The following is an 18,353-nucleotide window of genomic DNA, read 5'->3' as shown; positions in this document are numbered from 1 at the left end:
GCAATATTTGCTGTTGGTGAGGGGGTTTGTGCACCAGTGGACGCAGTCCTTGGGTGGCGGTGTGACTGGCTGGATGGTCAAGGCAGCCGACATGGCTACCAATGCTAAGAAGATGACAAGACGGACCTGTAAGATTATAAAGTAAAGGTAAAGAAAGAGGCAAAAGGGTCATGAAATATTTTATTAATGTTTAGTTTCTGAATTGAGCTGAATATAAAATTTAAGCTAAAGGCCAAGCTCTGGGACCTATGAGGTCATTCAGCGCTAAAATGGAAATTTACAGTAAAAGGTTTGAAAGGTGTAACGGGAGGAAAACCTCAAAGCAGTTGCACTATAGAATAAGTGTTAGGAGAGGGTGGTGACAGTAAGATGCAGAAAGAGTATGTGAATGGAGGTACAGTAAAAGGAACGAAAGTGGTTACAGCTAGGGCCTAGGGCACGCTGCAGAAAATCTCAAGTAATGCCTACAGTAACACTTTCTCCGTTATTTGTACAGATTATGAGCTGTTTGTTTGTTTGTTTATTAGAATTAATCATACCTGCCTTGTCCTACCGGTACAGAACTCTATATACATATTAAAAAAATCATTAAAAGACATCACAATTTATGAATACAGAATAAGCCCTCACCATTTCGGAAGACAGGAGGAGCACTGTGGATGGTAGGACTCGTTCAGGTGGAGGAGGAGATCTGTGAGCAGCTTACAGTCTTCTCGTCTTATATAGTGTCCAAACAGCAGCTGCTTCGCCTGCGTTCATAGACGAGTATTACTAGGAAGCTGGCCATGCGTCTGTTTTCATTTCATGGAACTGCAATTGTTGTTGGAACTCTCTCTCTCTCTCTCTCTCTCTCTCTCTCTCTCTCTCTCTCTCTCTCTCTCTCTCTCTCTCTTGACTTCTTTCTTTCCTATGAATACTAAAAAAACTCCTTTTCCTTGCACAACTGTTGTGCGCCTCAGTGGGGTGATCGGTATGGTCTTGGCCTGCCACCTCGGTGGCCGCGAGTTCGATTCTCGGGCATTCCATTGAGGGGGTCAGAGATAAGTATTTCTGGCGATAGAGGTTCACTCTCGACGTGGTTCGGAAATCACGTAAAGCCGTTGGTCCCGTTGCTGAATAACCACTAGTTTCATGCAACGTAAAACCACCATACAAGCAAGCAAATGCACTGCTGTTTGAAATATTTTTGCTGCTGCTTATGATATCTGTGATATCATGTCTGTAATTCATCCCCTGCGTTATGTGAGACTTTTGAACAACTATGTCATAATCGGTCTAAGAGCGTTGAAACAGCTCTTGCTTGGAGGTCACCTCCCACAACGGCCTTATATTTTCCAGAATGATATTTTGGATTTTGATTTTCCAATTCCACGCTTAGATTTGCCTCTGGCTTCCTTCAGGCTTCTGGAAGGTAGGTAACGTCCCTACTTTTTTTTGTATTATTATAAAAATAAAAATAACAATATCTGTAAATACAACATCATATACAATCAGTCAGTAGCGCTATCATTTGGTTCTTAATTTTATGATCATATGTATATACACAAAAGAATTGTTATGACGTTTAAGTACTACAATTATATACAAAATCATCCTTACTAGAGTAAGGAACGACCGAGTCTGAAGAACTGGCAAGGACTCACTGTCCCTCAAAGCTCTCTCATTTGATTACTTAATTAATTAAACGAGTGATTCTATTAATGATAAACGTTTCAACGTACTGTTTCACTATGATTAAAAGGAGTTCGCATGTGCAATATCTTTCAGCCACGTTTACCACCATGGGAACTTTTTCTTAATTCCACACATGTTAAAATTGAGAGCAATTATTACGTTGGGAGAAATGCTGGAAACATCTGCCTTTATGAAACATCCACTTTAAAATATATAGGCTACACAGACACGGTGTAGTACTTAGATAGTTTATCACTATTACCCCGGAGAATAACCAGTATGCCGGGTGAGGTTCTTATGTCATCAACTTACCATGAAGTGCCTTGGGCGCTCTTTCGGGAAAACAGACATCTCACTAATTGTACTTTCGGAAGGAAACATAGGAACAGCCTCGCATGGAAGGACAATTCAGATCAATTTGAAATAGTTTAGTTCCTGGAAATTAATGTTTCGCAAGACGCCCGTCACTTTTTCCAAGATGGCGGGTGACTAAAGGACTTTTGTTTTCACTCTGAATTATGATTCTAAATGTCATTTGTTAATTAAGCTTTAGATTTATTGTTAGTGAACTATTAAACAAATATGACCACACGCCGTGTTTTAAAGTACTGAGATTTCTTCTATTCCATATCAATACATTAATGTCCGAAATGATGAATTGTTTCTTAAGATGAAACGAAAAATCACGTGTCAGCTTAATTTTTTTATGTATCTGTTGATATATCATAAAAAAAGTAGTTGCATTTCACTAATTTCAGTTTTAATGATAGCGATTGGCGTTTGTTACGAAATTCACGAGCAATAATAATAAAATCTTTTGAATGTCAGGTCTTACCATAAATTCACCCCGATGTTTAGAAGGTCTTCCAAAATGGCTACTTGTAAAGCTCTAGGCATCACAGTTTTCCGGGAATATTTATGATCAGATCAACGAATGCACCCTAATGGAGTAGTGCCGTCAGTGCACCTCATACTGTGCACGGTAGGCACTAATTAAAGTTCTTTGCACCGACCCTCTGGCCTGTAGCTGGAACCACTTTCATTCCTTATATTGTACCACCGTTCGTATTCTTTCTTCCATCTTACTTTCCACCCTAACAATTGTTCCAAAGTGCAACTGCTTTGAGGTTTTCCTCCTGTGACACCTTTCAGACCTTTTAACTAATCATTTCCGTTTCATCGCTGAATGACCTCATAGGTCAAAGCGTTCTATCTATCCATCTATCTATCACATGCTCGAATAGAACAATGTCCATGTTCAAGTGGCAAAGAAACAACATTACCCAAAGAAAGCCTCACAGCCTCAGTACAAGGAAGACTTCTTCCAGATTCCTGGCTCCTTAAACAAAGCGTGAAAGCAATCAAGCAAAATCTTTCTGGAACTCATCATCAGATATTGTCGTTCTGCAACACGAGGAAGTTGTAGTTGAGTGTCTTAAGAATACTTGCTTAAATAGCGAGAAAGGGTTGATGTCCATTCTTTGTTACCAGGAATCTATGATAAAGAAACTCTTGTTAGAGTATCCAAAAGACTGCCTCTGCTCGGCTCTACTCCCTTCATCCCAGTTGACCGGACCGTGTAACACCATTTTGCCCGGTCTGTAATCCCTCCGCCAAATGTAAATAGTTCTCGCCAGATGGACCCGCAGCCGACCAAACCCGACCCCAGCCGACCAAACCCGACCCAACCCACAGGACCGAACCCGAACATGCATCAACATGAAAGCCACAACAAACGGCTGCCATCTTGTTGGTATTAGTCCGCCGATTCTCTTCGATATTTTTAATCTTGCCCAACTAATCTTTAGGACCTCCAATTTAATTTACAGTATTCTATATTTTTCACCCATGCCCAACTGAACTGTAAGAGCTCCATTTTTTTGCCCTTCGGTTATTCTATTTTTTTTTTCCATGCTTGCCCAACTAATTTGCGCAGAGTTCCATTTTTTTTTCATTATTCGATATTTTGACTCTTGCCCACGATAGTTTTACCCGTTGCCAACATAAATCTGTAGGAGATACATTTTTTTTCCCCATTTATTCGATATTTCTTTCCTTGCCCAACACTCATCTGTATGACCTACATTTTTTTACATTCTTCGTACATATTTTCCAGGTACTAGTTATCCGCTAGGATAACTAGTACCTGGAACGACCTTCCCGCCGACCTTCCTCGACCCTTCAGTCTGTTCCTGCTCTCAGCCAGTTCAGTGCTTCGTCATGTCTTCTTCTGCCGAGAATTTGTCGTGTTCCACACACGTGGCGTTCGCTGCCGCCGTTCCCGTTCACGCTGGAAGACATATACATTTTTTGTGTCAAGACGAACGATCCCTAGTTAGTTATTTAATGAAAACAGGCCTACTGGGGGATTTTAGTGGCGTGTGTAAGGCCTGTAATGAAGGCACCGTCGGCCTCTTCAAAAAACAGGGACAGTTTTCAATGGCGGTGCAACGCAAGGCACTGCCGCAATACATCTCGATTCTCCACGGTCATTCTTCTCGGGGTCCATCTCTCCCTGAAGAGCATCTTAGTGCTTTATCCACGGCTGGGTTCACGACGCTTCCCAGAAATATATGCAACTTAATCTGAGGATCGGCTCGCCCAACACTCTTGTCGACTGGTTTAATTTTCTGCCGGGACGTTTGTGTCGATATTCTGGTGATGGACAATCGGAAAATTGGCGGACCTGGTCACGTGGTCGAGATTGACGAGTCCAAGTTTGGTAGAAGGAAATTCAACAAAGGCAGACGTGTCGATGGTTGTTGGGTTCTCGGCGGGATTGACCGCCAACAAAAGAAACATTTTTTTCAGGTTGTACCAGACAGGACTACAGAAACACTTCTTCCTATTTTAATGATAACATTCATCCTGATTCAATTGTCATTTCGATTGCTGGAAATCCATATCACACTTTAAGTCAACATTTCAAATCACACAAAAACATTAATCACACATTGCATTTTGTAGACACACGAGACGTACATACACAAACACGATAGAATCTACTTGGCGGGTTTTGAAACGAAATGTCTTACCTAGAAGTGGTACAGTAAAAAATTTGTATAATTCATATTTCGCTATGTATTGTGTAAAAAAAACGTTACCTAACTCAAGTTGATTGTCCATTTAAAGCATTCTTAGATTTAATTAAAACGTGTATATCAATTAAATAAAGTAGTTTCAACACCCGCCAAATTGAAGGCCAATGTCGCTGAAAACAAACAATCACGAGACGTCGCTCCCACTGTACAAACGGATTCGTCACCTCCACCCGTGCCTCGTCCACAAATTCCCCTTGTTCAGTCATCTCGGAAACAACCGTCCCGCCAAGAAAGAAAAAAAAATCCTCTAACCAGAAGATTTGAACGACTCGGATTCTCTTATTAAGTTCTATATTTCTCTGGGGGGGGGGGGGCGACCGGCCAATCATTGGACGACTAGCAACATCTCCAAGGTAAGGTTATCAATGTAAATGGCACGTTATTTTAATTATTTTGACAAAATTAAGCACGCCATTGTTATTTCCGCTTTGCTGAAGTCAGGCACGCGCTCAACACATCCGAACATTCACGTTCGCTCTAGAAGTCCACGTGTTCGAACGCAGTCCATGTGTTCGAGCAAACAACGTGGCCTTGACTTTAACCAATGTATTCTCGGAAATATTCATTTGTTTAGTTATCAGTAAGGATATACGGGTGCCAGCCATATGTATGACAAGTTATATTGGTTAGATATTTATTATTGTTAACTTACTACACAGGGGAGTCCAGGGGGGCGAAGCCCCCCGGCTAGGTAAGGACATGCAGACTTAGTTTGGTTAGGTCGGTTCCTTTGGTTAGGTAGCAATCACTGTTAATATACTATACTTGGGGGGTCCAGGGGGGCGAAGCCCCCCGGCCAGGTAAGGACGTGAGACTAACTATGGTTAGGTTGGTTCCTTTGGTTAGGTAGCAATCACTTAATACTATACTCGGGGGGTCCAGGGGGGCGAAGCCCCCCGGCCAGGTAAGGGCACGCAGCCTAAGTTTGGTTAGGTTGGTTCGTTTGGTTACGATCACCGGAGCTCCTACAGTTTAGTTGGAACAGGAGCTCCTACAGTTTAGTTGGACAGGAGCTCCTACAGTTTTTAGTTGGAACGGGAGCTCATACAGTTTAGTTGGCCACTGGTTTTTTTTTGCTAGGGTTTCGTGGTTTTTAGTGTTCATTGCCGTCGTTTGGTTAGCCTAACACAACGGGGGACGGGACCTCCTACATTTTTGTTGGTACGTGAGCTCCTACAGTTTACTTGGCAACGGGTTTCGTCTGCTAGGGTGTTGTTGTTGTGTTCATTGTCGTCATCTGGGTTTCCCCCCACCCTTCAAAACCCGGTTTCCCAATGGCTCCCCCTTACCGTTTTCATTTACTCGCATGTACTCCCCCACCCAAAAACCTCCCCCTGGTTTCCCAAAAGGGTCCCCCATTATCGTTTTTATAGGTTTCGGGGGTTTTTAAACCGGGCGCCAAAACAAAGCGTCCGCCATCTTGTTTGTATTGCTCCAGCCGATTCCATAGCAGACGAAACCCGTGGTCAACTGAACTGTAAGCGCTCCTACTTCGTTAATTACACTTTGCCAGTCAATCTAGAGAGGAGGTTTGGAATGAATTTTGGTTTTTCCCTTTATTTTATCAAATCCAGACTTCTTACCTTTCTTTCTCACAATCTAGAAGAATGACCAGAACGTAAATTCCCGAGATATACTAGACTAGTATTTAACTAGACCCTGTTTTTTGGCCGTGCCCCTAGGTTAGGTTAGGTTAGGTTAGTTCAAAACAGGTTATCAGGTATTTTGGGTGTGGGAAACATAATGAGATGATTTTTTAAAGGATTCTATGGTTAGTTTTAAAGATATGGCGTCTCGCTTTTTCAGGGAAGGTTCGGTGTTCAGTTACAGTTCTGGAATATGCGATTGGAACCGGAAGCACAACTCGAGAAATTCCAGGAGGATCTGAATGTACCAATAGCCCGGAAGTCAGATGTTGTGTGTTTATTTTCATCGACGGGGCAGCGATTGTTCATGTCCTTACAGCCACCTCAGTTGACTTTCAGTGTATGATAAAGAATCATTGTGGCAGTTAGATATAACGGGATGTGGGTGATTTCTTATCAATCACTGAATTTTTACCAAGTTTGGAAACCAGTTTGCCATGTATCTTTCAGTGTGTCCTAGATTAGAGGATATAGCACAATTTCCTCCATTTATGTGTGTTGATTACCCAGAAACACACATTTCAGGACAAAATTAGTGTAACTTAAAAACCAATAAAATACTTAAACTCTGAGAATTATCTGACATAGTAAGTTTTCTACAAATGAAAACTATTGTGCCGGCTTTGAATGTCCGTCTGCACTTTATTCTATCCACCCTCAGATCTAAAAACCTATTTAGGCTAGGGGGCTGCAAATAGGTTTGGTGATCATCCTCCCTCCTAATCATCAAACATACCAAATTGTAGCCCTCTAGCCTCAACAGTCTATATTCTATTTAAGGTTAAACTTAGCCATAATCGTGCGTCTGTCAACGACATAGGTCAGGCACCACCAGGTCATGGTTAAAGTTTCATGGGCCGTGGCTCATACAATATTATACCGAGAACACCGAAAGATATATGTATTTTCGTGGCCTTGATTATACGATGTACAGTAAACTTTGCTGCGCAATTTTTTACTTGTTTACATACATGTATAAGCAAGCTTTCATGCAATCATTTCTCTCCAAAATTGGCGTCAATTTCCTAAGGGATGTAAAACAGAACGGCTTGTTTCAATTTTATTTCTAATAATGCTCTTAATAACATACACAATGAAAGCATAACAATGAAGCAATTCAAATCAATCTAGGAACTTCAAAACTCAGAAAATGTCTGATTAACTAAACACAAGAATTGCAGATCTTATTAGTGTGAGATCCTTGCAGGTTTGCAGGTGTGATGCTGAAGACAGGTGTCCCAGCAGCATTTGGAGCCAGGGTTTTTGCAGTAGCCATCGTGAGCACATAGCTGGAAATATCAAAGAAAAGATTTAATGAGTGCTAAGAACTTCGTTGGCTGTTTCAGCTCATAACGTTCATTTCAGTGAAAGGAGAAACTTGTTAAACATAACGTTTTTAGAAATAAACAATATTTCATCCGAGATGTCTGGAGATACTTACAGCTGGCCCAGCGGTGACACCATCAGTGGACAGAATGGCCTGTGCTCGGGACATTTACCCTGGTATGCTCTGATGGGAACAGAAGCAGAAAAATAAATCAGTTCGCTGGAGAATACTACAGAATTTCCTTTTCAACATCATATTTTCCTTATCAGGGATTTATTCCAATGTCGAGAAGCGTAAAATGAAACACCATCGAGTTTTAAGGATAAGAAATGATTCTGTTAATTAATCTTAAAACTGAAGTCTCACCTTCAACCGAGAACTGAGGCCCAGTTCCATCGTTGCAGCAGTATTTGCTGTTGGTGAGGGGGTTTGTGCACCAGTGGACGCAGTCCTTGGGTGGTGGTGGTATGGGTCTGATGGGGCGGACCCCATTGGAGGCGGCCACGGCCACCAGGCAAATAACAGAACCAGACGGACCTGAATAATGAGGATGACATGTAAGAATTCGCCAACAATATAACAGATTTTTTAAAAGCATCACAGGTGAGAGAAAAGTCTTGCTGACTATCCTTCTTAGCAGTGGAAATAATTGATCTAAACGTATTCCAACTATCTCCCACTTTCTTCCTAACAGATAAATCCATTTAAAAATAGGTCGGACCTTTTCTTCATTTTCATTCAAGTATCGATGAAAACTTCTGTACTTTCCTGGTAATCAGACATGTCAAGATCTATAATAACAACATGAGTTCACACAAAAGTATATATGAAACTATACTTACCAGTTTTCGAACATAAGAAGGGACAAGTGACCGTAGACTGGAGAGTCTGAACTCGCTCAAGTGACAGTTGAAGTCTGTCTTCGGCTGAGCCTCCGCTACCTTTATACTCTTCACTAGCGACGCCGTTTGTTCGTTTGTGCGTTGGTCTTCAAGAATCGCGTCCACACAGCGGCTACACTGTTACGTTGACGATCATTGTTTTGACTTCAATTCGTGGAACAGCGGTAATGACTGGATTTCTGTTTTCCTATTCTCTCTCTCTCTCCTCTCTCTCTCTCTCTCTCTCTTTCCAAGCGCTCGGCATCCCATCCCTATCTATGGCAGATGCGTTATGTTAGGTATAAATACAATTACTTCGCCAGGTGATGTTCATAATAAGCAACTTAACCTAGTCTTATGCTGTGTTCAATGTCTGTAGGTACACTCAGTCTCTCCGTTGGACATCCATCGCTTAGCCACAATCACTTGCAAAGCCGTTGGCTGCAATTTCCTTTTTTGTATGCATCTACTTGGTTGTGTAGGTAATTGTTATTAGTATGCTTTTTAAGATGAGCACCTGATAGCTGACATTTTTTTTTTTTATGTATCCCTTCATTTAGTTTTTAATTAAACATATTTTTCTGTCTTTTATATGAGCATTCTGTCCTGAAAAAGTCTAAATATATTGTTTATAGTATATATATATATATTATATATATATATATATATATATATATATATGTATGTATGTATTATATTATATACATTTGGTATGTACCATTTAAATGCGTGCACAATAATAATAATAATAATAATAATATAATAATAATAATAATAATAATAATATAATAATAATAAAGAAATCTTAACGGATGGTATGGATTTGGATTTAGATTTTACACGTGGAAAAATCACTGAAAGGAGGAAGTCATTTTTATAATATATGCCATAAGTTCTCTGAACTTGCAACTGCTCCTTCCGATGAAATATCTTTGAACCATTCCCGTAAGAGGGGCTCAGCTGATAGCAGCTAAGCATTTTATGACCTATGGGACTTGTTGGCAACCCTTTGTTTAGTGTGCAAATATATCCAGTATATATATAAAACATATAAATAAAACACTAACACAACCACACAACAACACTCAACAACACACAAACACCAATCACACACACATATATATATATATATATATATATATATATATATATATATATATATATATATATTGGTGGGTAGATAGATAGACAGATAGATATATATATAACTTGTTATATATATATAACTGTATATATATATATATATATATATATATATATATATATATATATATATATATACCTATATATATTCTATATTGTTACAAAGTGCCAAGTATCTGGTTACTACACTTACCATTCATTTAATGTTACCTCACAAAAGCCAGACACCTGAACCCTCATCGCAGGTACTAAACGACTGATATCCTAAAGGCAACAGTGATCCCTTATCACTAACCAGTATTGCAGAAAATCAGACTAACTTCATCAAACAGGTGTCAGGTAATCTTGTAAGTAATTAAATTAATCAAAGGGCATCACTCCATCAACAACTTTAAAAGTCTAAATATTTCCCTGATTTCAGAAGTCTAAGTACTTCCCTAGTTCTAAGTCACTTCAAGTAAATTGAAGGAAAGCAAATCAATTACCACTCTATGTTTCTACCTAACATAAATATAATCAAATGCAAATATACTGGTTAGAAATGAAATACTTAAAAAAAATTTAAATACAAAAATTTATTATTAAATTCAAATTTATATGTAAAATTCACAGTATCAGTGAAAATTACTGTTACTTGAAAACAAAGTAAAGTTTAATTAATTCTTGAATCCAAATTAAGTAAAATTAAATAAAAATTAATTATCACAAAATTCAAGAAAATTAATTCAATCAAAATTCAAAAGTGTTAGGTAATAATTGAAAATTTGAAATTAATTCACAAGTGCTAAACAATAATAAAACTTGAAAAGAATTCTAAGTAAATGCAAATTAATTCACAAGTGTTAAATTTGATTAAATGTGCAATGATTAAGCAATGAAAATAACTAAGTCAATTAAATTGTGAATGCAAATGAAAATATAAAATAAAAAGGCACACTTCAATAAGAAAATGAACAAGTGCACAAACAATGGAACAAACACAAAACACAAAAATACGCAATGTGTAAAAGTGTAAATCTTTTTCACTCAAAACATTGTAACCATCAGTTTTTACCAAACCTTCGTAACCATCTGTTATTAGTTAACCACTGTTCCTATCAGTTATTAGTTAACCACAGTTCCTATCCATTATTAGTTGCAACTAATAAAAATATAACACACTTTACCTTGGTATACCAACTTCTTTCTTTGATGCAGGCTTGTTTCACTTTACCAAAAACCAGGCGCCGTTATGAAACAATGTTTGTTCAGATTCCACAAAAACACTAAATAAACACTTAACAAAACAAACTCTAAGAAATATCAAATATGAAATTCTAAGTTACGAGTGACCAAATTACGTTACGCTAATATAATCTCAAGGATGTCGCGGGAGAGAGAGAGAGAGAGAGAGAGAGAGAGAGATGTTAACACCTCGCGGTTTTCTAGATATAATGAATTCTCTTCCCTTGCGGAAACTGGACAGAGGAGATGACAAAACGTTTTGAGACAAATAATGCTTCCAGAAGCTTTGAAATCTTACGCAACTTTCATACAAAAATGTGTAATCTCACGTGGCTTGATAAAGACATACACGTATGAGACGATTCTGTTTTTTTTTTAAAAAAAAAAAAGACAAGTACTCTATTCGATCGACACGGAGCAGAAGGATTATCACATACGATGACAGGTTCCCAAAACACAAATTAAGATTTTAGCTCGCTCATCAAACATGCTGACAGATTAGGAAAGCAAATGGATCTCGCCGTTCCTCTAATCTCACAGTGCTGACACAGTGCTGACATAAAAGGGAAACAATCGTAGTTTCGAATGGACAAAGAAAATCTCTCTCTTTTTACATTCTACGTTTATATATATATATATATATATATATATATATATATATATATATATTCTTTTATAATATGTATGCAAAATCTGAACACACATTTTAAAACACATCTATCTCTAACTATCTAGGAATCTGAAAAAATGTTACACAATTCTACATAACATTTTTATACAGTCACAAAGGGGATATATGCATTTTGAAAGTAGCAATATATATAGTATATAATATAGATATATATATATATATATATATATATATATATATATATATATATATATATATATATTCTGGATATATATGCATACTAAAACTAAGGTCTACCAACAAGTCCCATAGGTCATCAAATGATTGGCTGCTATCAGCTGAGTCACTCTTACGAGTATGGTTCAAAGATATTTCATATAAAAAAAGCAGTTGCAAGTTAAAAGAACTTATGGCATCAATTATCATAAATTACATTTCCTTTCAGTGATTTTCCCAAGTGTAAAAATCTCCATCCTAAAACATACACTCCGTTAAGATTTCTCTATATTATTATTATTATTATTATTATTATTATTCTCTCTATCACAGTCCTCCAATTCGACTGGGTGGTATTTATAGTGTGGGGTTCCGGGTTGCATCCTGCCTCCTTAGGAGTCCATCACTTTTCTTACTATGTGTGCCGTTTCTAGGATCATACTCTTCTGCATGAGTCCTGGAGCTACTTCAGCCTCTAGTTTTTCTAGATTCCTTTTCAGGGATCTTGGGATCGTGCCTAGTGCTCCTATGATTATGGGTACGATTTCCACTGGCATATCCCATATCCTTCTTATTTCTATTTTCATATCTTGATACTTATCCATTTTTTTATTTTTTTTTCCCCTCTCTTTCTCTTCAACTCTGGTGTCCCATGGTATTGCGACATCAATGAGTGATACTTCTTCTTGAACTTTGTCAATCAACGTCACGTCTGGTCTGTTTGCACGTATCACCCTATCTGTTCTGATACCATAGTCCCAGAGGATCTTTGCCTGATCGTTTTCTATCACTCCTTCAGGTTGGTGCTCGTACCACTTATTACTGCAAGGTAGCTGATGTTTCTTGCACAGGCTCCAGTGGAGGGCTTTTGCCACTGAATCATGCCTCTTTTTGTACTGGTTCTGTGCAAGTGCCGGGCATTCACTTGCTATGTGGTTTATGGTTTCATTTTTCGTATTGCACTTCCTACATATGGGAGAGATGTTATTTCCGTCTATCGTTCTTTGAACATATCTGGTTCTTAGGGCCTGATCTTGTTGCCGCTGTTATCATTCCTTCAGTTTCCTTCTTTAGCTCTCCCCTCTGTAGCCATTGCCAATCATCGCACGCTGGCTAGTTTCTTTAGTCTGTCTCATGTATTGTCCGTGCATTGGTTTGTTGTGCCAGTCCTCTGTTCTTTCTGTCTTTCTCCTGTCTCTGTATATTTCTGGGTCTTCGTCTACACTTATTAGTCCTTCTTCCCATGCACTCTTTAGCCACTCGTCTTCACTGGTTTTTAGATATTGCCCCAGTGATCTGTTTTCGATGTTGACGCAGTCCTCTATACTTAGTAGTCCTCTCCCTCCTTCCTTTCGTGTTATGTATAGTCTGTCCGTATTTGCTCTTGGGTGTAGTGCTTTGTGTATTGTCATATGTTTTCCTGTTTTTCTGATCTATGCTGCGGAGTTCTGCCTTCGTCCATTCCACTATTCCTGCGCTGTATCTGATTACTGGCACTGCCCATGTGTTTATGCTTTTATCTATTTCCGGCGTTGAGTTTTGACTTGAGTATCGCCTTGAGTCTCTGCATATATTCTTTCCTGATCGTGTCCTTCATCTCTTGTGTTTTATATCTCCTCCTTCCATTATTCCCAGGTATTTGTATCCTGTCTCATCTATGTGTTTGATGTTGCTCCCATCTGGTAGCTTTATCCCTTCAGTTCTCGTTACTTTGCCTTTTTGTATGTTGACTAAGGCGCATTTTTCTATTCCAAACTCCATCCTGATGTCCCCAGATACAATCCTTACAGTCTGCATTAGGGTGTCTATTTCCTTGATGCTCTTACCATACAGCTTGATGTCGTCCATGAACATCAGATGGTTGATTCTGTTGCCTCTTTTCTTGAGTTGGTACCCGGCATCCATCTTCTGTAGTACTTTTGTCATGGAATCATGGCTACTACGAGGAGTTAGTGGGGACAGTGGAGTCGCCCTGGAAGATCCCTCCTCCTGATATTAACCTCTGCTAGTCTTATTCCAGAGCTTGTAAGTATTGTATTCCAGTTGCGCATTGTATTTTTGAGGAAGCTGATGGTATTTTCCTCTGCCCCATATATTTTCTATTATTATTATTATTATTATTATTATTATTATTATTATTATTATTATTACTATATTATTATTAATAATATTATTGTTGTTATTGTTGTTGTTGTTGTGCATGCATTTTAATGGTACATGCCAAGTATATATAAATTTATGTAGACTTTTCCTGGGTGGAATGCTCATACAGTTGACAGAAAAATATGTTTTATTAAAAATCAAATAAACTGGTTTACTTAATAGGAAAAAAAAATAAAAAAAACGTAACACCTTGGGTGATGCCATCTTATAAAGCATACAAATAACAATTACCTACACAATCAAGCAATGCCGCCTCAGTGGCGTGGTTGGTATATTGTTGGCGTACCACCACGGTGGCTGCAAGTTCGATTCTCGGGCATTCCATTGAGGTGTGAGAGAGTGTATTTCTGGTGATAGAAGTTCACTCTCGACGTGGTTCGGAAGTCACATAAAGCCGTTGGTCCCGTTGGAGAAGAACCACTGGTTCCATGCAATGTAAAAACACATACAAACAAACAAATACACAATCAAACAAATGCATACATAAAAGCTAATTACTAACAAAACGGCTTTGCAACTGGCTGTGGATAAGCGATGGATGTCCAACGGTGAGACTTTGTGTACAGACTTTGACACAGCATAAGACTGGGTTAAGTTGCTTATTATGAACATCAACCAGGGGAAGCAACTTGTATCTGACACCTAACATAACCCATCTGCCATAGATAGGATAGGATGCCGAGCGTTTACTGAGAGAGCAGAGATTGCTTTAAGAGAGAGAGAGAGAGAGAGAGAGAGAGAGAGAGAGAGAGAGAGAGAGATGGCTGGAAGACAGAGAGAGAGAGAGGATGAGAAAATAGGAAAACAGGAATCCAGCCATGATGCCTGTTCACGAACTGAAGTCAAAACAATAATCGTCAACATCACGTGTAGTGCTGCGTGGACGCGATTCTTGAAGACCAACGCACAAACGAACAAACGGCCTCACACAAGTGGAGAGTATAAAGGCAGCGGAGACTCTGCCGAAGACAGACTTCAACCGTCAATTGAGCGAGTTCAAACTCTCCAGTCTACAGTCACTATCCTCTTGTCGAAATGGTAAGTATAGTTTCGTAAATAATTTTATATGTGAAATCATGTCGTCATTTATGGATCTTGACATGTCTGATTACCGGGAAAATACAGAAGTTTTCATCAACACTTGAATGAAAATGATGAAAAGTACCGACTGATTTGTAAAAGGATTTATCTGTGAGGAAGAAAGTACGGGTGGTTGGAATATGTTTTGACAGATTATTTGTACTTCTGAAAAAGTAGTCTGCAAGACTTTTTCTCTCACCTGTGATGCTTTTCAAGAATCTATTATATTGTTGGCGATTTCTTACATTTCATCCTCATTATCCAGGTCCGTCTGGTTCTGTTATTTGCCTTGGTGGCCGTGGCCGCCTCCAAAGGGATCAGACCCATACCACCACCACCAAAGAACTGCGTCCACTGGTGCACAAACCCCCTCACCAACAGCAAATACTGCTGCAACGATGGAACTGGGCCTCAGTTCTCGGTTGAAGGTGAGACTTCAGTTTTGAGATTAATTAACAGAATCCTGTCTTATCCTTAAAACCCGATGATGGTTTCATTTTACGCTTCTCGACATTGGAATAAATCCCTGATCTTCAAGGAAAATATGACGTAGTAAAAGAAATTCTGCAGTACTTTTCAGCGAACTGATTTATTTTTCTGCATTTGTTCCCATCAGAGCATCCAGGTAAATGTCCCGAGCACAGGCCATTCTGTCCACGTGATGGTGTCACCGCTGGGCCAGCTGTAAGTACCTCCAGACATCTCGGATGAAATATTGTTTCTAAAAACGTTATATCAACAAATTCTCCTTTCAACTGAAATGAACGTTATGAGCTGAAACAGCCAACGAAGTTCTTAGCACTCATTAAATCTTTTCTTTGATATTTCCAGCTATGTGCTCACGATGGCTACTGCAAAAACTATGGCTCCAAATGCTGCTGGGACACCTGTCTTCAGCATCACACCTGCAAACCTGCAAGGATCTCACACTAATAAGATCTGCAATTCTTGTGTTATGTTAATCAGACATTTTCTGAGTTTTGAAGTTCCTAGATTGATTTGAATTGCTTCATTGTTATGCTTTCATTGTGTATGTTATTAAGAGCATTATTAGAAATAAAATTGAAACAAGCCGTTCTGTTTTACATCCCTTAGGAAATTGACGCCAATTTTGGAGAGAAATGATTGCATGAAAGCTTGCTTATACATGTATGTAAACAAGTAAAAAATTGCGCAGCAAAGTTTACTGTACATCGTATAATCAAGGCCACGAAAATACATATATCTTCCTGTGTTCTCGGTATAATATTGTATGAGCCAGCAGCCCATGAAACTTTAACTGCTACCCGGTGGTGCCTGACCTATGTCGTTGGCAGACGCACGATTATGGCTAAGTTAACCTTAAATGAAATAAAGACTGTTGAAGCTAGAGGGCTACAATTTGGTATGTTTGATGATTGGAGGGAGGATGATAAACACACCAATTTGCAGCCCTCTAACCCAAGTAGTGTTTTAAATCTGAGGATGGAAAGAACAAAGAGCGGACTGACAGACATAGCCGTCACAATGGTTTTAATCTTCGATATACATACATACATATATATATATATATATATATATTATATATATATATATATATATATATATATATATATATATATATATACATCAAAGAATGAAACGTGTGTGCGTAAACAAAAGAAAAATCAGTAGAAATAATATTTTAAACAAATGTCCAAAACGGGGTGTTTCAGTGCTTACTCAAAAGAGGCAGTTAATTAAACCCTAGATTGAGATAACACAGCAGCCTGGATATTTCAGTAATTAAAAACAAAAACACATATAAATATTCTACGTAAAAACTCAGGTCTCAGTTTCACAGCAGTAATGCAGGGGTTGAGTATGTTTTAATTATGATTATATTAATTTGTACTTCGTTGCGAATGAGATACCAGTGTAGCAAGTTTTTATGTTCATGTATCCAATTATATGGTACACACACATACTATATGTGTGAGTGTGTGTATACGTATATATAGTATATTTCATTATATATCGTTTTTCAAAATATCCACACGAATTAAAGGTTATTTCATCAAAGCGATGAAAAGAAATACGCGATAGGCTTATGCTACAAATGATTTAGTGCACCATCAAAGAAATTACGAGTTACGATCAGGAAAATCTATTCATCATGTGCTGTATTTTATACTTCCATGAAAGACAAATAAAAGAAGGGAGTGGGAAATAAATAAATAAAAAAAAACTGTTTGAAAAATTACCGATTTCAAGGACATCCATAGACCGCAGTCGGTCATGTTCCAAGACACAGCAGGACACTACTATATAAGACTTTAGAGTCCTTGGCAAATGAGAACATCGTTCGAGTTCGGTCCTTTGAAGTTTGAATCTTCACTTCGGGGTGTTTTGGGCTGTGGACGTTTAATTGGAGTTTGCTTAAGTGATCCCTTTTTATCTCTCTCTCTCTCTCTCTCTCTCCTCAGGAACGGCGTGTTCAATTTATCGTAGCCTAATTGATCATGTTGACGTTGTGAAGTTTCTACAAAAAAAAAAAAAAAAAAAAAAAAAAAAAACACGCGACTAGGCAACAACTGGCACTTGAGATTTCCATCGAATGTTGCCACTTCGTTGGTCAAGTTATGATAAACCCAGGGCTTCTGAAAGGTATTACAGGAACTTTACTATTATTATTACTAATATTGCATATTTGCTCTGAGGATTTTAGCCTTGCTTGTGTGTGTTGTTTCGTAAAAAATCTTGGCAGTCATTATACCTATTTCTATGGGCGTTTACCCATAAGCTGATTTAAGTAAACGCCCAAGATTTAATTGAGTTACGCATAGTTCTAAAGCTTTTGTCATTTCCAGGGTGTCTTTGGTACGAGTTTGAATTTTGAATTCCTCTCCTAACGGTAAACTTCACGTATGATAAAGCTACTCTCGTTAGCAACAGGTATGTATTGATTGATTTTTTTTTTTTTTTTTTGGGGGGGGGGGGGCAAATTTAATGTCTTTTGTCGTAATTTTTTTTTTCAATTCTGTCATAAACTTACTTTTTAAATTTTATGATAAATTTGTTTCTTTTGTAATAAATTTAGCTTAATATGATATTTACTTCTATTATTCAATTTCGTTTAATCTTTTAAGTCTCTTTTGTAATAAATTTAGTTTGTTTAATATTTGTGATATTTTACTTTTATTTTTGTAATTTACCTTTTTATTGTCATAAATTTAGTTTAGTTTTCTAAAAAGTGTTTACTTTGTTTAATTTGTGTAATTTGACTTGTTCAATCTGTATGTACTGTTC

General features: G+C 38.1%; 2 protein-coding genes across 2 annotated transcripts in view; one reads left to right on the top strand and one right to left on the bottom strand.

Annotated features, from left to right (window-relative positions):
* Positions 1-18,353, bottom strand: part of LOC135202212 (uncharacterized) — a 103,297-nt gene that overhangs the window by 27,503 nt on the left and 57,441 nt on the right. The window lies entirely within an intron of this gene.
* On the top strand, positions 14,923-16,159 carry LOC135202214 (uncharacterized). The gene is made up of 4 exons (XM_064231471.1): positions 14,923-15,044; positions 15,352-15,514; positions 15,703-15,770; positions 15,918-16,159. The coding sequence occupies exons 1-4, from the start codon at positions 15,042-15,044 to the stop codon at positions 16,017-16,019; spliced, it is 336 nt and encodes a 111-aa protein (XP_064087541.1). The 5' UTR covers positions 14,923-15,041; the 3' UTR covers positions 16,020-16,159.

Source organism: Macrobrachium nipponense, chromosome 30 (genome assembly GCF_015104395.2).
Source record: "Macrobrachium nipponense isolate FS-2020 chromosome 30, ASM1510439v2, whole genome shotgun sequence".
In the NCBI taxonomy this organism is placed as follows: Eukaryota; Metazoa; Arthropoda; class Malacostraca; order Decapoda; family Palaemonidae; genus Macrobrachium; species Macrobrachium nipponense.
The sequence above is the reverse complement of the archived record's forward strand: the minus strand, read 5'-3'. Positions and strand labels throughout refer to the sequence as shown.

Excerpts from the sequence above, each read along its gene's own strand:
- LOC135202214 (XM_064231471.1), top strand. Across the intron at positions 15,515-15,702 it reads GCCTCAGTTCTCGGTTGAAG|AGCATCCAGGTAAATGTCCC; the intron begins GTGAGACTTCAG and ends TGTTCCCATCAG. Across the intron at positions 15,771-15,917 it reads GTGTCACCGCTGGGCCAGCT|CTATGTGCTCACGATGGCTA; the intron begins GTAAGTACCTCC and ends TGATATTTCCAG.